At 34.3% G+C, this 22,704-nt stretch overlaps 2 protein-coding genes across 2 annotated transcripts; both read left to right on the top strand.

Annotated features, from left to right (window-relative positions):
- Positions 1-4,882: 4,882 nt before the first annotated feature.
- Positions 4,883-5,563, top strand: LOC141631159 (protein FAR-RED IMPAIRED RESPONSE 1-like). Its single transcript, XM_074443866.1, has one exon. The coding sequence runs from the start codon at positions 4,883-4,885 to the stop codon at positions 5,561-5,563; it is 681 nt and encodes a 226-aa protein (XP_074299967.1).
- On the top strand, positions 5,564-6,931 carry LOC141631158 (protein FAR1-RELATED SEQUENCE 1-like). Its single transcript, XM_074443865.1, has 2 exons — positions 5,564-6,008; positions 6,291-6,931. The coding sequence occupies exons 1-2, from the start codon at positions 5,564-5,566 to the stop codon at positions 6,929-6,931; spliced, it is 1,086 nt and encodes a 361-aa protein (XP_074299966.1).
- Positions 6,932-22,704: the final 15,773 nt, after the last annotated feature.

Here is a 22,704-nt window from a genome sequence, read left to right as displayed (position 1 = left end):
CCGCATTGAGAAGTTCAATGACACTGCTTCTTGGCCAAGGCGGTTTAGCAACTCATTGACACTGGACTACTGTGTGTAATTCAAAGTTCATTTAAAAAAATAGAGCACACTCCTGAACAGGCCTTCTCACCAAAATACAAGCAGGAATATAATACCTACATGTACTCTTTGAGAACAATCCCTACAAGTAACAACAAAGTGCAAGACAAGATCAAATTTCCAACACTACCATTGTCATTTTGAGAGACAAATAAATAGAAGTTGTTTTAGAAATGTCATGCGTCGAAGTAGAAACACAACCTGCCTCAGTAAGCTCAGAAGGTCTCCTCCGACACAGTATTCCAGCACCAGCCATAAATGAGCAGAAGTCTCATACCTGATACAATGTATTGTAATCATCAAGAAGGAATAAAAAAAAATCGACTTGTATCTCAAATTGAGTAATAGTAGAAGTCGGGAAAAACACAAATGAAGACTAGATGGAAACATCCTTAGCCACGGCTCACCATGCATAAAATTTGGGCACATTAGGGTGTTCTAGAGCATGAAGTATCCTGACCTGCGATAAATTACACAACCGTAGTAAATAATACCACATATTACTATTACCTAGATACACATATGGATGCAGTCTCCACAAATTAGCTTTGCCCTGCATAATTTCATACCTTTTTTAACAAAAAGATGCAATATTTTTTTACTATTACCTAGATACACATATTACTTAGTTTAGATACATCTATTATACATTCAGATACACTTGTCGATTTGTTTATCTTAGAGTAGAATTATGTGTACCTGGAGCATCATTTTGTGTATCCACCCACCTACAATATCAACGGCCACCTCAGATGGCACCGAGACACATCGATGAACAACTCGATGACACAAAATTTATCACCAGACACCTCAAATGCCGCCTATGACATCCACAAGCTTCCCCATCCACAGGCAGCAACCTCATCAAAATTATAACCACCGCCACCACGTCACTACGACCATCGCCGCCCAACCACAACCAACACCACCTCGTCAATAGAAGTCGGTTTTATTGCTAGATCTAGGAATTGATAGGGATGTATATTGGAGAAGAAAAGAAGCGCGCAGTAGCCGACAATGACAATAGTAGTGACGCAGGTGGCCGTCGCTTCTCCGAGTTTTGGGTGGTCGACGGTGACGCCGGCAATGGTGGCTATCGTCAGGTGGTGGTGGATGGGGATAAGAAATTATTAGGAGCGATTATGAGCCAGTGTCGTCGTATCTCGCCGGCGGCGGCGACAGCAGGTGAGGATAAGTTATGAGAGAGGAGAGCGCAGGGGAGGTCGGGGGAGTATGGAATAGGAAAGGAAAAGGGGTTAATACTTTTATTATTATACCCGTTGACTTTCTTGCGTGAAATACGATGTCGAGTCTTAGTTCGTACGGTTCGTCTTGAACTTTAGTTCGCACGTGACCCCGACCCTATATATATATATATATATATATATATATATATATATATATATATATATATATATATATATATATATATATATATATATATATATATATATATATATATATATATATTATTTAGGATCCGGTGAGAACGAACACTCGGTGAGAACGGTGAGAACGAACATGAACCATAGGATTAAAAACAATCTAAGGGACTTTATTAAATCAAAATATCCTCCACTGCCCATTACACAACACATTCCTATCACCCGTCCTATTAAACATCTCACCACCACCACACTCACTGCCGGAGGTCCCACCACCACCCACGTTGTCGGCAACCCCACCAGAACGCCGGCGACACCACGCACTACGGCGTCATCACCGGTGCAGCGATCACACATTGTATTCTTTATTCTTTATTAATGTTGTTGAGGACCAAATCAAATCCGTCGCCACGGGATACATCACGCCGGCGAGTATCGACTGTGGTAGTTGAGGGACCACCGCTGTTGTCGGAACATTTGAAGGGAAATTAGTGTATCTGGGTTCCACATTGACGTATCTCATACCAATTTTTATGTACCTAGTAATTATTTTTGTGTATCTGTTAGATTAAAACAATGGTTGGATACATAATAAATTACTGAAGATGTAGACGGGGAAATCAACGAAGGTGAGGTAGGTGTCGCAGCAAACTTTCCATCTGTTGTTTACCAATTCATTGTCCACTTCACCTACCGTCGCTGCTAACATTGACCAGAAACGCCGACGATTGGCAAAACTCCGTCAGACGGCAGACGACATGTCCCCGGCCACAACTATGCACCTCCTTCCCATCGTTGGTTTTCCGTCTATTTCAATGTATCTATGCTAAATTTTGATGTAACTAACAACTATTTTAATGTATCTTTATCATAAATACACAAAATTACATACTAGGTACATTAAAATCGGTCTAAGATACATTAATATAGAAATCAGATACATTAATTCTGAGTAACACAAAAGCCTGGTCTTTTCACCGGTTATACGTCAGCGTGTGTGCAGGGTTGAAGACGAGGAGAGAGGGATAAGGAGAGGAGAAAAGGTGTCAGGGATAGGGACAAAGTCGCCGGAGTGTTTGACAACGGGATGCTGGTTCGTGATCGGTGAAAAAGGAGATGGGGAAGGAGGTGTTAATGAATGCGAAAAAAGGAAGGTGTGAAATGGTAATCATCGATTAAATTGGTAATCGTCGCCGGCAGTGTTGGTGATCGGCGGTGGTGACGTCGACGTCGGAGTAAAAATGTGAAATAGTTGGCAGGATGTGGTGGGCTGATCAAATTTGGTAATGACGTTGATGGAGAACTTTACAACTTACCCACATATTTAATAATGACCCTTGATTGTTGTGTGGCTGTGTGGGTTACACGCGAATTGTTAGTGAGTTTGTAATATTAGTGCGTTCTCACCGTTCTTCTCACGGATCTTACCTATATATATATATATATATATATATATATATATATATATATATATATATATATATATATATATATATATATATATATATATATATATATATATATATATATATATATATATATATATATATATATATATATATATATATAGCCAAGTTCAAATGAGTCCACTCAAATATATGAGTCCCTAAGTCCTTTTTTTGGCCCTTGGATTAGGTGAAACAAAGGGCCGAGATTTGTTATCTTTACGTTAAAAAAAAAAAAATCAAGTAATAATCATAATGAATACACTTTTTATTCTCCCAACACTGATTACCTCGTATTCATTAGCACAACTGTAATATCCCTTTCACGTTCAACTGTATCCTTCTCTCTAACCCTTTCTTCTTCCTCATATTACTCCCTAAAAAAATATTCTTCATACTTGTTTAATAACATCCTTTCATCCTTTAGTTAGTTCTTTAATATTTCCTTAAATTTTCGACCATATTCATCCTCTATTTTGTTCATCACTTATATTTCTTGGGCCGATATGGAGATTGTGGCTTATGAGGTCATTGAGAACGGTAAGATGAGTACTTGTAATTTAATTGTTCTATAGAGATATTTTAGTACATATCATTGTTTAACGTTGTATAGTTAAACGGCTTATGAGGTTCTGATTTTTTTTTAGACGATGGAGGGGAGACGAGTAGTCGTTTGCTTTAGTTTTTGGTTTAGGGTTATTAAAGTTTCAGTTGTTGTACATTAGGGTTTTTTTAGCAGTTTTTGGTAATAATATGTTTTTACGTTGGTTTAGTTTACTTTGATTAATGTTTTTTTTTTTGTACTGAACTTTTTTTTTATTTGATTATTTTTGTCGTCAGTTATAGATGATGTTCTTGATGAAACAATTCCACCGGTGTCAGAGGAAGACTTTTGTAAGCAGTTGGAGGATGTATTTACACCATACATTGGGATGGAGTTTGGGGATATTGAGGAAGCTATAACATTTTATAAGGTGTACGCACTTGGGGTTGGGTTCGATGTGAGAAAATACACGACTAAAAAGTGGCGTGACGGTACTATAAAATCAAAACTATTGGTTTGTAATAGGGAGGGGTTTACAAAATCAAGTAACGAAAGTCCGGGTAAGGAAGAAGATGGAAGTAAGCAAGAGAGAAGAAATAAGCTTAAGAGGATTGGTTGTAAAGCTCGGATGAGGTTATTTTTGAAGAATGGTGTGCTTTTAGTGGACCGGTTTCATGAAGAACATAATCACGAGCTTGTTGCTGTCAAAGATAGGGAGTTTCAAAAATTATCCAAAAACATTTCCAAGTATCACATGGGACTAATTGTCTCAAATTCAAGGGTTAGTAGCTTAAAGTTTTAAAATTTACGTTTAAATTTTCACAATGTACTTTTAAAGTTTCAATAGCGAGTGTGTGTTATGGTGTCATAGTTTTTATGTTGTAAGTTGTTGATGTTTTAATTTTTGTATATTACAATTTCGTAGTTCACGCATAAAGTTCCATTACTGAAATATGTAGTTGAATTTCCGGAAATAGATTTAATGTTTCATAAATTGTGAATTAGACTTTCAAAATTGCCTTTAAAAGTTTCAAAGTTACTCGGTTTGGACATGAACCGTGTTGAAGTTGCAAAATTTGTCGTTAAAATTTTAAAGTTAACCTCTAAAGTTTTAGTGCTCAGCTTGGGTGTTAAAAGTCGGGAAAGATAATGTTGTTATTTGTTTTTTCCATGACCTCGATTAAAGTTTCGAGAAAAGAGTGTTGAATTTTTGAATGGAACGTTAAAGTTTCATTGATGATTACATTTGTGAGAGTGAATTTTACTTAACAGGGTTAAAGTTTGTACAACTGATAGGTAGAAATTATTAGTAGACGTTTGAATGTTCGAGTGTGAATTTAATTTACATTACGAGGTTGGTTTGTTAATTCATTGCGGCAGAATATTGGAGCAACAAGGACTTGCTGAGAATGTGTAAGGAGGTTGTTAACGGGTACCAAAATATAAGGGCTAGTTTGAACGACTTCAAAAATTTTCAAAGAGACATAAAGTGTTTTATTCATGAAAGAGACGGACAACTTTTCATTGATCACTTCAAGAACATGGCAGAGACTCGGCCAGACTTCTACTTTGACTATGATGTTGACGTAGATGGTAGCCTACGACGCGCAATTTGGGCGGATGGCATTGCTAGGAGAAACTACTCTGTCTTTGGAGATGCGGTTTCATACGACCCTACTTACTCCACTAACAAGTACAAGATGGTTTTCACTCCCTTCACAGGGATTGACAACCATAAACGATCAATAACTTTCTGTTGTGCGCTTATAGCAAAAGAAACTACTGAATCGTTTAATTGGGTGTTCGAGAGGTTTTTGATTGCTATGCGGGGAAAGGAACCACAGTACATAATAACAGATCAAGATCCTAGAATAATTGCGTCAGTACCCGAAAAATTCAAGACAACACGGCACCGGTTCTGCATGTGGCACATTATGAATAAGGTTCCCTGTAAGTATGGTAGCAAAAGGAAAGATTACCAGGTATTTCTAAAAAAGTTAAATGCTATTGTATGGGACGAGGAACTTGAAGCAGAGGAGTTCGACAATAGATGGTCAGCAATAATGGAGGAACACGTACCACGACATTGAATGGTTTACTGGACTTGCTATGATATAAGGAGGCAGTGGGTGATGGCGCACTGTAAGGACTTGAGAATGGGTGGTATTATGAGGACGACACAGCGGTCGGAAAGTGAAAACAGTTTTTTCAAGAGGTTTGAGGCGAGAAATGGTACTCTTGTTGAGTTTTGGATGCGCTTTGAAAGTGCTTTGGACCAACAAAGACACAACCAGAAGAGGCTTGATAGCGAAAACCGTCATTCAAACCCAAAGTTATGCAGTAAGTTGGCAATAGAGGCTGATGGTGCGAAGATTTACACACATGATATTTTCGAGGAGTTTCAAGAGGAGTTAAAGAATGCAATTGGTGGATTTAGTTGCAAGGGTTTCTTGGAGTCGAACAACTTAGAGGTTACTACCTTGAAGGATTCATTGGGAGGCCGTAATTTTGATGTTCAAGATAACCTGTATATGAGTAATTTAGTGCGTAGTGATTAATTACTTGTTAAGAAGCTTTTTACATAGTTGAAGTATTAGAATTTCATGAAATTGTCTTAAAGTTTCAAAGTTTAAATTTCATAAAACTATGTTTAAAGTTTTACATCGTTGAAGTATTAGTACGTTGATTTATTACTTGTTAAGAATTGATTTAGATAGTTGAAGTATTAGAATTTCATGAAATTGTCTTAAAGTTTCAAAGTGTAAGTAATAAAGTTTCTTTTAGTCATGAAAGTTTCAATTTCATTTGCTAACTCAGGGACTTTTGAGGCGAGCTGTTACTGTAAACTTTTTGAGAGGAAGGGAGTACTCTGCAGGCACATAATTTGGATTTATTCCGGTAATGGGGTAAATGAAATTCCGGAATCTGCGATTGCAAGGAGATGGACAAAGGATGCATTGCGGAGTGGTGACTATAGTACCGGGGAGTGTACAGATGACATGGATATTGTAGACAGTAAGCAACCTCAGATGACAAAATTGTGGTCGGAAATTCACGAAACAATTGGAGTTCTTGTTGATAAGGAAAAGGAAGACGTTGAAGGTCTTACTAATTTAATAAGGGAATTTAGAGAGAAGCTGACACCGGTAGGTGAGAAGTTGAATAAACAACAGGAAATGGAGAAATTACTTGGTTGTAAAGCAAGTAAGGAGATTTCTATACTGCCACCTAAATATTCCAAAAACAAAGGGAGTGGGAAAAGGATTTTGTCTAGTAAGGCGAAGGCCATTGCAATTGCCAGTAAGCCGAAACGCATGTGCAATAATTGCAAGCAAATGGCACACCATGACAAGAGGAACTGTCCTAACCCTTTTGCTGAGCATCCACCGCAATTGTCGGAATCATCTGAAGAAGAGGAGGAGGAAGAGGAAGAAGTAGAAGACTTGTCGGAGGAGTAGGAATTTTTTATATATTAAAATGTATTCGTGAAGTTAATGTCCTAGTTTTTTTGGTGAAACTTTGAAGTTAATCTGTTGTATGCAAGGGAAGTAGATGTTTGTGTAGTGAGGGTCTATGTTCGATTTTTTTTTTATATTAAAATTCTGAAGTTTATGTTGAAATTTAAGGTAGCCAATTTTTGGATTGAAAAATCCCATGCAATGTTGAAGTTTCACAGTTATTCTTTTACAATTTCCAGGTTCAGGCATGAATTTTTAAAAATATTGCATAAGTGAGTTGAAGTTTCACTTTTGGTGCATAAAGTTTCAGAATATGAACAGTTCTCATGAAATTGAAATATTATTGTCTGATTGTTTGAAATTTGTGAGGTGAAATTTCAAAATACTTCTTAAAAGTTTGAAGAGTTAATAGTTGAATTTAAAAAATATCTACATAGTTGAAAATTTAACATGAGGCAGTTGAAATTTCAAAGGTGAGGACTAAAGTTTCAGATTGTCGACAATTGAAATGGAATTTAAATATTATTGGATGACGTTTCAAAGTTTGTGAGTTAAAATTTCGAAAAGTGTTGTCAAAGTTTCAGAAGATGTATTTGGGATTTTATTATTGTATCTTTGATTGAAGTTTCAACTTGAGTAAATTGAAATTTCGAAGTAGATGTTTAAAGTTTCAGAATCTGGAGGAGTCACTCGAAATGTGAATAGCTTAGGTTAAAGTTTCAACAGTTATGAGTTAAAATTTCAGAAAGTGTCCTCAAAGTTTCAAAAAGTTACTTTGGATTTTTTTTTTTCATACGTTTTGTTGAAGTTTCAACTTCAGTGAGTTGAAATTTCAATGTTGACGGTCAAAGTTTCACAATGTGGAGAATTCACTTGGAAGTGAAATATTTTAGGTTGAAATTACAAAAGTTGTGAATTAAAATTTCAAAATGTGCAGTCAAAGTTTCAGTATTTGAAATTGGAATTTAAATATTTTAAATTTAAATATTGTTGGCTGAAATTTGAAAATTTCTGATTTAAAGTTTTAAAATTTCTGACTTAAAGTGAAATATCTTTGATTGAAGTTTCAACTTGAGTAAATTGAAATTTCGAAGTTGATGTTTAAAGTTCCAGAATCTGGAGGAGTAACTTGAAATGTGAATAGCTTAGGTTAAAGTTTCAACAGTTATGAGTTAAAATTTCAGAAAGTGTCCTCAAAGTTTCAAAAAGTGACTTTGGATTTTTTATTTCCATCCGTTTGGTTGAAGTTTCAACCTCAGTGAGTTGAAATTTCAATTTTGACGGTTAAAGTTTCACAATGTGGAGAATTCACTTGGAAGTGAAATATTTTAGGTTGAAATTACAAAAGTTGTGAATTAAAATTTCAAAATGTGCTGTCAAAGTTTCAGTATTTAAAATTGGAATTTAAATATTATAAATTTGAAAATTTCTGATTTAAAGTTTTAAAATCCTTCGTCAAAGTTTCAGAAGTTTAGTTTGGAATTTTATTATTACATGCTTAGTTGAAGTTTCAACATGACTCAGTTGACATTTCAAAGTTGAGGCTTAAAATTTCAGACTGGAAAATTTAATAAAGTTACAAAATTTTTAAACTAACATTTCAAACGATGGTCAAAAAGTTTCAACTGAAAACTTGCAGACTTTTTTCATTTAATGTTGATCCTGCTAGAAAAGTATAGCTAGTACAAATTTAAGTACATTCAAAACAGTACACATGTTAAAACAGTAGTAGGCTACATGAAATATTAATAAAACATTGTTATTTTTTATTCAAGATCTTCGAAACTTTACGCCTAGCATATACGACTTGCCATAAGCTTTCCTTTTCAGCAATAAATTTCTTCACATTGTCCATGGTTTCTGCTCGAACTTTGTTCATATCGGATAATACAAGGGTCGCAGCCAATTGGATACACAGATAGCGCCGGCCAATCTTCTTCGGAAGGTCTTCGTGCTCGAATGGGGCACCCTCGTAACATAACATGTGCATCATTGTAAATAATCCAGACTCAACTTCGTTAGGTTTTGGACTCTGCCAACTTAATTTGATCTGGCGGTGCCTAAACTTTGCGACCTCTTCTGCTCCGGATACGCCTCTTGATTCGAGGTAGTCACTCATTGCACTGGACTGCACATAAGTAAGGTAGTCATAAGTTAAGTTACATATTAGTTGCGTCGATATTCATCGTAGATATAGTAAGAAACTTACAATGATTTGAGACACCTTGAAGACTTTGGAATTCTTAAACTGGGGTATAGGCTGATGGTCAAGGACATCGATAGTACTTGCAATGAAATTGATACATATGCAAGCAAAATGATCGTCAATATTAACTGGTACGAAGATGAGCTCTGCATTCAAGTTGAAGGTATGACCACAGTGCTTGATGTACAAGTCCCAAATATGGAACAACGTATCGTAATACGCACTAGTCTGCGTCTCCTGTGTACCGTCTTCTTGGTTTTCCAACCATCGCATAACCACGTCCTGCGAAATATTTGTTCTTATAACTAACTGGTTACAGAATGTTTCCATTTGAATTATATAAATTTCATCCGCTAAATGTCATATGAATTTAAAAGTAGATGCGTACCGTGTGGCGTATGCCTAGGAAAGCCATTCTTGGTACTTCGTTTGCATCTGACTCTATCTGATTCAACAACTTGGACCAACATTCAATAACAGTTGAGGACATTTTGCTATCAGGTAGCATTGACATAATCCCATCCCTACAAAGTACGGCATTGACTCAGAATCGCCAATTGTTCCCTGCGCAAAGAAATAAATGCGTCGTAAAAGTTGACTTTGGGATATTAATATTATCTGCTTGGTTGAAGTTTGAACTTGAGTGAATTGAAAATTCAAAGTTGATGCTTAAAGTTTCAGAATGTGGAGTCCTCACTTGAAATGTGAATAATTTAGATTAAAATTTCAAACGTTGTGAGTTAGAATTTCAGAATCTGTATTCAAAGTTTCAAAAAGTGAATTTGGTTTTTATTTTCAACAGTTTGGTTGAAGTTTCAACTTGAAATAAAAATAATCAACCAATGCAACTTATATGGTGAGTGTGTACTCACATTATAAATATACTTCAATTGGCTATATGAACCAATACAGGTTAGACACCAAACTTACCTCGAGTCCAAATCGTGGTCGTCAAGGAAGCAGTAATCTGCTACGTGCTTCCTTAGTGTGGTCATATCCTTCAATAGCAATTGGTTGCACCTTAGAGTCTTAGATATGACAAGGGTAGTCAAATCAGCAACACCGCAATCGAGAGAGCAACCAAGACCATCACCGCTCCTCCTAGGACGACTTTTAACAGCTGATAACTCAGTTGTCGGAGAATGAGCTAATGGGGTGGTTGGCTGAGGGGTAGTTGGATCAGGTACACTTAAACGGGGACGCTTGGATCCTTCAACTAGTGGTTGACTACTTCTTTTAGAGCCGATAGATTTAGAAGCTGATTTTGTGGACGTAAGTTTAGCTTCTTTGAAGGATTTAGCCGCAGAAATAACCTCTTCCCTCGACTTGTTAATATCACTAAGTACAAGCGTCGCAGCAATTTCAGCCCTGTACAAGTTCATTGCGTCCATGGTGCCTAGCCCGCAGTCAAAGAGTTTGCCATTATAAAGGAGCATGTGAATCATCATATAGGTACCACAGTCATTGGCTGAGTATCCTAGACCTTGCCATGCAAAGTTATAGTGAGGCGAACCACCTGATAACCTGATAACCCAGGAATGAAGACCTGAGGAAATTATCGAAATCTTCGCTATATTTGAGATAGGTAAAGTATCGAAATCTTCGCTATATGAACGGTTGTCAAGGTATTCAACCTGCTTTGCGGGGAAATTTATACATACACAACTATAGTGAGGCGAACCACCTGATAACCCAGGAATGAAGACCTGAGGAAATTCAACATAAACCTATTAATAAAACTTACAATTAAGAATATTAAAATTATAAATCGAGATAATAATGGGTTTAAAAAGGTTACACATACCAAATCAGAATCTAGCTGAAATTGAGATACACAATCACTGACCCAAATGTCCCATGTTGTGAATATATCTTTAGTTAGGTCTAGCACTTCCCCCTTTTGTTTGGCTTCCCAAATTTGGAGTACAAGACTCTGTCATAAGATAGGGAACAAGTAAAAATTTGACACTTTGTTGTGAAAAGTAACTAACTGTGAAAAATGCGCACATACAGTGTGGCTAAGCCCAAAGAAACAATGCGGGAAGTTGGGACTGGGGCATTGTATCATCATGATCTTGTTGAGTAACATAGACCAAAGAATCGATAACATTGTTCGTGATCTCAAGACCGGGTTCTAACGACCGAATGTCCTCCCTCGGAATGAAGTACAGTCTTGTGTAGGATACGATTGTTTCCCTACAAAAAATGTGCAACTAGGAAGTCAATACAACAAAAGAAAGGGTATGCAGTTCTTATAGGTAAAACAATATCAACTAATATAAAGTTCTTATAGGTGACTTACAGTTTACTATAGTTCTCCGATTTATTGAAGATGTAATCCATTACATCCTTCCTCCTGCTAAAAACGGATGTGAATAGTCTGTTGTTGCGGCGTAAAATATCAGACACAAAAACCTGGCTCGGATCGGGTCCACCACAATCAAAAGAGCAACCGAGGTTCTCAGGGACAATGGACATGCAAGAAAGTTTGGTTTTTGAATGAAATAGGAATGGATGGTGAACACCATCAGTTTGAGGGACATATATTGCAGGAGCCTCTTTATTTGCCTCATCCAAACCTTGCACCATATCACCTGAACGCTGTTCAGGTACGTCTGCTGCAACCACATCCCCCGAAGAAAGCAACTCAATCGGAATCTCTTCTTCTCGCACCTCCTGGAGAATGGCATTTACTTCATCAGTAGTATAAACCGGCGCAGAACCAATTAGTTGTGTAATAGACAAATCCGGTACTTTTTGTTGAATTCCTTGGACATCCCCAATAGCTTGTACATCCATCAAATCGGTAGCATTATCCTTGTTTTGAATGGGTGTAGAAATTTCTATGTTGTTCAAGTGTTGGTCTGATGAGTTTTCAAGGAACTCACCATCAGTTTCACCTTCCATCGTATCAACCCCTTCCTCTACACTTGCAGAATGGTGTATGTCTTTATCTCCCGAAGTAGTATAATAGTCATTGGTGATCATATGAAGGGGCGATAATTCTTTTTCAGCAGTAACAGACACTTCATCATTTTTGTCAGCAGAAAGTACAACAACGAGGTCACATAAAACGCCACTAATCTGCTCCATTGATTTAGAAGCCTCATCTTGTCGATTTGGATTGGCCACAGGATCTTGCTTAAACACAAAAAGCGTTGTCAAATACATCTTTCATTCGAACGGATATATCAGCTACCTCATCAATATGAAATTGAAGCTCATCAGATTGAAAGAAGGCTTGTGTGGACTGTGAAGGAACAAGCTTGTTTGGATCAATCTCTGGAGTTGTTAGACGCTTAATCTTCAAATCGCATCTCGAGTACCATGCATGGAAGACGATTGAGTTCTTCCGCATCTGTAGGTAAAGCTCATGTACAGCCTGCAATGCAACAATACAATCCAAATGTATTATTAGAATTGCAAAGTTAAGGTTTCAAATTACGTATACTAGAATTTATGCCAAAGTGGTTTAAAGTTTCGTAGATAATGTTGTTAAAATTTCAAAGTACACAGTTAAACTTTCGATAATGTTGTTAAAATTTCAAGTACACATTTTAAACTTCAAAGAGGGAAGTTTGGGTGTTAAAATCAATGAAAATTGTTGAAGTTTCATATTGTGGTTATAACATTTCAAAGTTGACGGCTAAAGTTTCTAATGAATGCCCAAAGTTATCTGAAACTTTAAACCACCTGGCATAAATGAATGCACATAGTTTTAATGAATGCTCATCAGATTTACTCGGTTCTAATTAAACAGAATGATAGATTGACAATGTTGACTTACATCCACGGCTCTAGCATGCAACTCCTGGTCATCCTCAACACCTGAAGGTAGTTCGATCCAATGAACTTCTTCTCGTTATCGAGATGAGTGTGGAAGCCAACAACAACGGACGGGTGGCATTACTTGAGATGAGATTATTATTATAGGTAGGGTCAAGGCAAATAGACAATCGGTGAAAATGTCACCACCCAAAGACCCACCAACCAGCTCACCATCTAATCTAGAATTAATACTACTTTGATCCCAATATTTTATCAGTGGGAGCTCATGAGGTGAACTTTTGCCGCGGAAGACAAACCTCCGAAATAGGTAATCATAAGAAAAGGAAGACAACCACGTAAGCAGGTCTTATTATTCCTGGACTCGAGACCGGCAGTGACAATGCCATCTAGCACATATGAACACCAGTCATATTGATTAATAAGACTAACATCTTCAACAGCTGAGAGAAGCTTCCAGTCGACACCGTTTGAGGTAGGGGCTAGGAATTCGACATCTTGAACAATACAAACAAATCTAATAAAGTCGTCCCCCTGTCCTTGTCCGCCTCATATCATCATATAGCTTACCTAAAGGGATGTATTGAGATGAAGTTGTCACATTATATCTTTTCCTCCATCGTTCCTTCAATTGCTTATTTAAAATCTCAGACGACTCCTTCTTACGACCAGTCACTACTAAATCAAGTTCCCTAGGACCTAATGGTAATAGGAAGCACTCGTGTACATCATGCTTCGACACAACAAACTCTTTAGATTCAGAAGCCCTAAACACATGTGAGCCGTCATTAAAAGCTTCTACAAACAGGTGCACATGATCAAGAGGGTACTTGTCAAGACGTAACTCGAGCAACCCACCAAATCCGACTCTCTTTACCACTTCTCTTTGTGCATTAGTAAGCTTAGATATCAATTTCACAAGCCTCTTACCTCGACATTTTACGATTGTGGAGGGGGTAGGCTTAACAGCGGCTTCTACGACCTCACAATCACCTTCACCATCCATCTGAATAGAAATTAAAAAAAATGGGTTAAAGTTAAATTTCTTTACAAATTGGCCTGGTGTATTGAAGTTAGGTAATTGATGCTGATTGAAATCAAAAAATTCTAAAACTTTAAGCCTCAAATTTAAAATTTCAACACACTCAAGTTGAAACTTCAACTAAGCAGATGGTATATTCAATTATGAAACTTTGAAACTTTAAACCTCAATTTTGAAACTTTAATCCTTTAACTTTGAAATTTCAACTCACACACGTTCAAACTTCAACTAAGCAGATAATATTTAAATTCTAATTCAAACCCTTGAAACTTCTACTAACAAATTTAGAAACTTCAAACAATAATAAATCTATTTCAATACTTGATTAATAAATTCACAATAACAAAATCAATAGGGCATGAAAACTACGAATGCAGGTGAAGACAAAGATGGGCATGCGAGTTGAACCAAATGATGAAGAAGACAATAGAACTATGAAGGAGTTATGAAGATGAAACCTTTCAAGTTTTTGGCATGCAAAAATCGACTTTTGAAGATGAAGATGAAGACAAAAACAGAAAAAAACAACTACGATAACAACAACAACAACAACAAAAACAACAACAACAACAAAACAAAGACGATAAAATAATAATACAAGGATGAGGATTAATATAGAGTTAATGCAATTAAAAATAGAAGAAATTGAAGAATGATTAAGTATACCTGAAATAGGATGATAATGAATTTGCAGAAGCCGAGTTGATTGGGAGTTCGCAGAATTAAACAGACGGATTTTTTTCAAATTAATCAGACGGTTTTTTGAAATGCAGAGGATGAAGAAGTTGAAACGTTGAAGAAAGTAAGAAAAAAAGAAACAAAGAAAGAAGAAGAGTAAAAATTAATCAACGGTTTTGGTAAAATTAAAATTTAGTAAAGTGTGAGGTAATGTTTATGGGGAAGGGGGTTATTTTGTTTTTCATCATTACTGCTGTGCATAGAAAATTGAGTTGGGTAATTATTTTGTTTTTCATCTCAGCCATTGATTTATTATGATCCAAGGGTGGGAAATAGGACTTAGGGACTCATCTAAGGTAAGTGGACTTAGATGAACCTAATTATATATATATATATATATATATATATATATATATATATATATATATATATATATATATATATAAAAAGGAAGTTTTTTCGAATGATTACAATGAGTCCAATATTTACGAAACGCTTACAATAAATTATTATCTAAATGTGAATTTTTAATCCTAAATGTCTATCACTTAAAAGAAGTTAGACTTCCTATCCCACGAAAAATACTTGCAGCCTGTTAGATTAGTGTTTCTTTCTAAGTGGTATATTAGTTTGATTGGAATTTAAAACCACATGAACTACTATATACGTATTCTATATATATTGGGTTAAAAACAAACAAATTTTTATGTTTCTTTTAATTCTATTACTGGTCAATTTTATCTCATGTCTTTTACTTTATGCATCAATGCACCTATATTGTTTAGTTGTTCTAGGTAGCAATGTCTTTTTGTTTATATTTTGATATTCGTTTTTGACAATCTATTTTTATCCATTTGTAGGGTATCATGCTGATGAAGAAGATTGACTTCCCCATAAGGTAATTTGTATGATTTTCTTAATGGATGTTCTTAAAATTAAGAATATGTGTGATGTATATGGTAGAATGAGTGCCTAAATTAAAAATCGTACGGAGTATAAGATTATTTAATGGATGTTACGAAGGTAATTTAATACTCACCCTATATAACTACCTTTGTTTCACCATACTCCCTCCCATCCAAACCAAAGGTAACAGTTGCTTTATCACACTTGCCGAGACACGTTTTGCAACGTGAATATCTTTAGTTACATATTATTAAAAATTATAAAAATTTGATATTCTTATAGGATTCATGACGATAAATCAAACAAGATCTCACATGACTATATTTTGTCCTATAGATTAAGAGTAATATCAAAGATTCCCAACGAGTATGAATAGTGCCAAAAAGCAAGTGTTACCTTTGGTTTGGATGGGAGGGAGTATATAAGTACCTTTGTTTTTGATGTCATTGTGACTTTGTAATGTAAAAACAATGTGATTCATGCGACGTTGTTCTATGTAATTTAGGTTTTGGAAGTATAAACAAAGTCAATTGTTCTCTTATGTAGCCATAACAACTTCTTTTTGCTTAGCATTAGTCGTGATTCATGCAAGGTTGTTCTTTAGTCCCTCATTATTTTCCTACATGGCTATGTGATTGTTTATTTTTTTACGTTTTTTTCTTTTTGCTTACAGGAGTTAAGCAATTGAGGCCGCACTGACAGGCCGATATCGTAGAGGAGAAACCGGGGATGTTGGGTTTCGAAAGGGCAACTCATATGGGTGTGATGTTGGAGTACGATTAACTCAATCTCATCACTTCTCTTAATAATTGTATAGTCCCAAATAAGCTAATTGATAGAAGTAACAACCAAACTCTTAATATTTCATTTAACTAATAACTGATTTTATTGTTTTGAAATTGGAATGTTCCACCGTAGGCAACATAAATTAAATAAATATATGATTTCGTTTATCATGCTTTTACGGAGTTGGAAGTCCTTCTCAGCTAAAACATTTGATAACAAGAAAGCTATGATAAACAATTAAGCAATACTGAAAGTTGGTTAGAATTCTATGATCACTATATTGGATGATCCTGACAATGATCCCAAGACAAAAAGATTTTAATTAAATTAACTTAATTAAATAATTATAATAAAATAACAATATCAATATCAATAACAATAATGATATCTCCTCCATCTCATTCATTTATTTACTTTTTTAATATTTATGAGTACTTTAAACAAACATAAACAAATTTCAATCCAGTCAACTCATTTGAGCTCTATTCAGCCCAAAGAAACAGGGTTTCGCTTACATATATACATCAAACATAAAACAAAATATTGTACTAAAAGGCCCGTGCATCGCACGGGCATTAAATCTAGTCTATATTAATAAAGGAAGCTTTTTTCGAGCATTTATAGAGTCTCCAACTTTACCGAAACACCTAAGATTAATAAATAATGCTAATTAAATCCAAATAAAAGAAAAAAACTATCAATTTATGAGATGACTTCGAGCGATAAAAGTTTGATTATATCTATGGAAAAGTAAAAGCTAATGACAGAAACTAAAAATCATACCGTATGTACAACTATTAACTAAAAATGCATATGAGATATAGTCCTAAAACTTCATCAATTAAAAAAAAAATATACGTCTTATTTTTAGCATCCCAATTTCATTAGAAGTGTGATTAAATCAAAATACAACTTTAGTATATAAGTATATAAATACAATCTCGCATGGTTCAATTCTCCCGTCTTTGGAGTTTTCTATCTTTCATGTTACAGCACTTTTACATTTGTTTTAACATTAATCATGTGCTTATTTGTTTCTTTGTTTTGTAGGAATTAACCCGATGCAATTGGATGAACATACGATTACCAATATATATTTTTATGAGTGAGTTTCTTTTACTTAGACATCAGAAACTTCCATAAATTTTATGGTTATTATAAGTGATACGGTAATATTTACGTTAGAGAGTAATTTTTATCATTTCTTTTATATCGCTCTCATCTAATCATATAATAAGCATATGATTATTGTTCCATACCATGCATAATTTATTGTGTTTCTTTTTTAGAGATTAATTTTCATCTCATATTTGATAAGTCTAATAATTTTTGCTTTTCTTAGGTGGTGGTGATGATCACGGTTTATTACTTTTCTTAGGTGGTAATAATCTCATCACATGTTATATGAAGATTAATGATCACGGTTTATTACTACTCCTGGAGCAGTAAATTACAAGAGATTCCGCAAGCGATTCCATACTCATAGATAACTCCAATTTGTTTTATGTATTTTTAATGTTTCAATATCAAGTTTTATTTTCTCGATAGTAATCAACTATTGTAACGTACACGATTATATACGTCTTTTATCGCGGTATTACTTGATGTCTCTCTTTTACTGAAAAAATTCACTATATGATTTGTAGATTTGATTCGTGATATTTATATAGAATTTCTAAGCACATTTATGTTGATCACTGTCTAAAATAAAGTTGTGGTATTTTAACAAGAAGATTTCTACATACGATTGGGTAACTCCTCCATGCATTATTAATTAATGTTTTAACAAGAAGATTTTCAATTTGCTTGTGCCATTGTATATGAGCCTTTGAGGTGGAGGCGTGATATTTTAATTAGGTAAATCATACTCTCTCTGTTCCAGTAATATTAGAATAAAAGACACGTTACGCTTAGCCTTCAACGAGTTCATAAAAAAAGACTTTGATTATGAGAAAATTTTTAAGGCTGTACATTTTTTTTACACTCCTCAAGTTAGTGGTTATATGAGTTGGTATTACAAAACGTACGCAATTAAGGAAGCTTATCCTCTTTACGTTTCTACCGAACTATTTATTTATTAACCAGGTTATAAATTAATTACATACTACAAAAATTCTTTTTTTATAGATTAATCAGGCTAATCAGATCATTTGTATATTTGCACAATCGAACTAACTTGGTACGTATTAAGTTAAGGTAATATTATAAGAGTGGTTCTATTTGTAAAAAGTTGTCACGTAGTCAAGGGAATTAACAAACTTAACTAATGAAGGGGCAAAGCATATTTAATAGTGTAGTAAAAAAGACAATTCTCACATTTATTTTTTAACAAAGTCATTAAATAAGGTGGATTTGCCTCAACTTTCACCGTGTTCTTTTCCTTTTACCTACAAAGTTTGGAGTATCATGCTAATACAATTATTTGAGAGGACTTGAGAACTTCGCTTTATTTTTATTCCAATAGGTCTTGGTATAGACGGGTGGGGCGAACAAACGAGTAAAGACCTCTAATAAAATGGGTAGGGGGGACAAGGTGGGGCACCCCCATGTGCTTCCCACTTTATGACAAATGGATACTTTATGAGGGGAAATGGTATCCGTCTATAAGTATAGACGGATAATGTCCGTCTATAATGAGAATTTGTGTTTTTATTCAACCATTGATTCACAGTTAAATGTTTTCTATTGCTTATTTGCAGGCCCTTAATCCCTCATAGTCTTCTTTCGAGAGGGTGTAAGCATGGGATCATAGTATCATACTGATCAGATGGATACTACCGTTGTAATGTAAAGCCATGTGTCGTACATAACAAATAAGAATCTAAGGTCATGCAAATAATGCAAGTTTTTTTTTTTTTTGTTGTCAGAATGAAAAAAGATTGCTTAACTTAGTCTATAGCTTTTGCTATAGCATGAGCAATCCTATTAAGAGACCCAGGGCAGTGACTAAGAGAAAAACATGGCATGAAGATACTAAAGAAAGTAGAGAATGTATAATGGGGGCTACGGCATGATCAACAACCCCACCACCATTAAGCTGGAGAACAAGGTTTAAGCAATCCGAAGTTGCATCAATATGTCGAAAATATAAAATATCATGCAAGATGGACTACCTTTCAAGTGTCATGAAATATATATTTGTAAATTATCCGCTTAGTTTATCCTGTTTTTATGTAGGTAAATTTCCTTATTTTGTAGAGACATAATTGCGATAAGAGTTAGATTTATATTAGTGGCGAAATATTAGTAGCTAGGCCATATTCTTTTGGATTTAAAATTACTCCCTTTAAGTTCATTTCGGCTATTATTATAAGTTTAGTTGAGAAAAGTTAAGCTCATGTAAGTTTAGTTTACAAAAGTTAAGCTCAATGTATACCAAATTTTCTATAAGTTAAGCTCATATAAGTTCAAGTCGGCTTCTATAAGATCAGTTCAGAAAACTTAGGCTCTGTTCTTTCTAGCTTATTTTTAGCTCACTTCAGTTCAGTTCAAAAAAGTTAAGCTCCTGTAAGTTGTCAGCATAATTAAGTGCAAAAGAACAGGGCCTCATAGGATATTACAAATTAGCCCGGGCATCGCCCGGGCATTAAATCTAGTATATATTAATAAAGGAAGTTTTTTTCGAGCGATTATAGAGAATCCAACTTTTGCGAATGACTTTCGAGACTCCAATTTTCGGAAACTACCTCATCACAAAATAAATAAATAAAATAAATTAGTTTAACCTATGACAGCTACTATCCCATATTAAAATAAAAAATTAAATACTTCTCTGATAAGTAACGATTGATTTGCGTTTGTATAAAACTATGACATTGTTGTGATCAAGATTAAATTTCTTTTATATAAAGCATGACTTTTTATTTTTTTGATGTGAATTTTTTTAGGCATATTTTAAAGTTTCTTCTATGTTTTTGTTTTATATTGTTTACATGGAGTTTTTTTATTTATTTAAATGCTCGATATACCTTATTAATGGTTCTACTTCTTTGATTATCTCATACAAGTTTGTTTGTTTGATTACAGGGTGTTTCTGCCTTGTTGCCCACATCAATAAAGCTATTAAGGTCGGTTCCCCTACATCATTGAATTTACATCTATTTTAGTTTGCTAATGATATTTTTCTTTTTAGTTAGTCTCGGTTTTACACTAATATAATTGTAAAACGGATTTCAACAGAATCTAATTACTGGGTAAAAGTGTGTTGCTAAAAAATCCTGTTTTACGATAAATTTGTGCAAAAATCGCCTTATACAAATATTTGTGTTTTATTTATTATCGGTAATTTCACTAACCTTTATGTAGGGTCTGTGTACTTATTTTGGATGTAGTATGTTTTCTTTGCCTAATAAATTTAGGAAGGTAAATATTGAGTAGCTCTCAAATTCAAGAATGTCTCTATCACTCTCTTTGTTGTGCGATTCTCATATAAAAATCAAGAATTTTCTTATAGTTTATACAATGCTTACATTCGTCCAATACATTCAATATAGCACTTTTGAAAGTATTACAAGGTAATTAGTATTTGAGAGGTTGGAGTCATGATTGGAATTATCTATGATTTTACATGATCCCTAAAAGATGGAGATATATTAGTAAGGAAAAGAATGTAACTAATCCACCGTGTAATTATACGATAATTCTGACCCTTATATTTTTTTTAGACAAGTTCAGACCCCTGTCCCTATGTGTATATAACTAATACCCGTCTCCTTCTACCCTAATTAAGCAAGCATATATACAATAATAAAACCATAATCTGACGATAAGGTATTCGGCGACGGATACGAAGAGGAGCGGTCCGATTGGTGGAGCAGTTTTGACCCGATGGAAGGTCGAAGACTCATCACCTTGCGGAGGCGGTATTCTGTACTTAATTGATTAGTTCTCCCTTCTTATTTTTAGCTTATTTCGTTTTAGTTAGTGTTAATTTGTAAAATTACTCGAGCTTTCCTTATAGCATTACCGGTTTGATTTAGGTCTTTTGTACCTTTTAAGTTTATGGTTAAGACATGGATCTCTTTTACATAAACTATGAGATTATTGTTAGATACCTACACCAAATCAAATACAATTAAGGATGTGCGTATAAATATGATATGTGAGATTGCTAATTTACGTACAAAAATTCTCATATAATCAATGGTAGCTTTCAGTTCAATCAGTTGTATTGGTGTTTGTAGTTTCGTATACTCCGTACTATACTTGCTTCATTGAATCATTGTTAGTTTAATTGTTTTTTGTTCGTAACGATTTGCCTTCTACCAAATTAAGGACGCTTTAGTTCTTACTCTTATTTATTTTGATACAAAGTTCGAATGATGTGTTTTTTTTCTTTTTTTTTGTGATTTAATGCAATTAAAAACAACACAAATGCATTAGATTTACATAATCATTGATACTATATTACTCACGAGATGATGTGAATTACATTATTACTCCGTTTAATATTATTTATTTTACATACTGGCATTATATGTTAATAAATTGATGTTTTAAAGTATATGCTTGGTTCGAGTCTTTTTCATTGTTATACATAACGATTTATATGTCCTTTCTTTCCATTTTTTCGCACATATAGTCGGTTTAGAAAAGTAAAGCTGAATTCATACTTATTTTCCATAAGTTAAGCTATAAATTAAGTTCAGTACAGAAAAAATAAGCTCCTATAAATTCCGTTCAGTTTCTATATATTCAGTTCACCAAAACTAAGCCTAAAAGAACATGACCCTATAGTATTATATCATTACATCATAATCATAGAATATTACAAATTGGCTTGGGCATCGCCCGGGCATTAAATCTAGTCTAGTCTAGTATATTAATAAATGAAGTTTTTTTCGAGCGATTATAGAGAGTCCAACAATTTCGAAAGACTTTGAGCAATATTATATGAATTTGTTTTAGAGATTATTTGAGCAATATTATATGAATTTGTTTTAGAGATTATAATTACGAAAAATCTAATCTTCTATCTATATTATATTAATACGTCATTTAGTTATACAAGAGGTCAAGAGCCATAGAATACCTGATATGTAGTAGAAACTAAATACAACTACAACTGCAACACTATCAGCCTAGATGAAAACACTACAGGTTGTATAAATATTTCACTTTTTCATCTTGGCTACTTTGAGCAATATTATATGAATTTGTTTTAGAGATTATTTGAGCAATATTATATTAATTTGTTTTAGAGATTATAATTAAGAAAAATCTAACCTTCTATCTATATTATATTAATACGTCATTTAGTTATACAAAAGGTCAAGAGCCATAGAATACCTGATACGTAGTAGAAACTAAATACAACTACAACTGCAACACTATCAGCCTAGATGAAAACACTACAGGTTGTATAAATAT

The sequence above is a fragment of the Silene latifolia genome, chromosome Y, assembly GCF_048544455.1.
Source record: "Silene latifolia isolate original U9 population chromosome Y, ASM4854445v1, whole genome shotgun sequence".
NCBI classification, from domain to species: domain Eukaryota; kingdom Viridiplantae; phylum Streptophyta; class Magnoliopsida; order Caryophyllales; family Caryophyllaceae; genus Silene; species Silene latifolia.
This window is presented reverse-complemented; position numbering and strand designations above follow the sequence as displayed.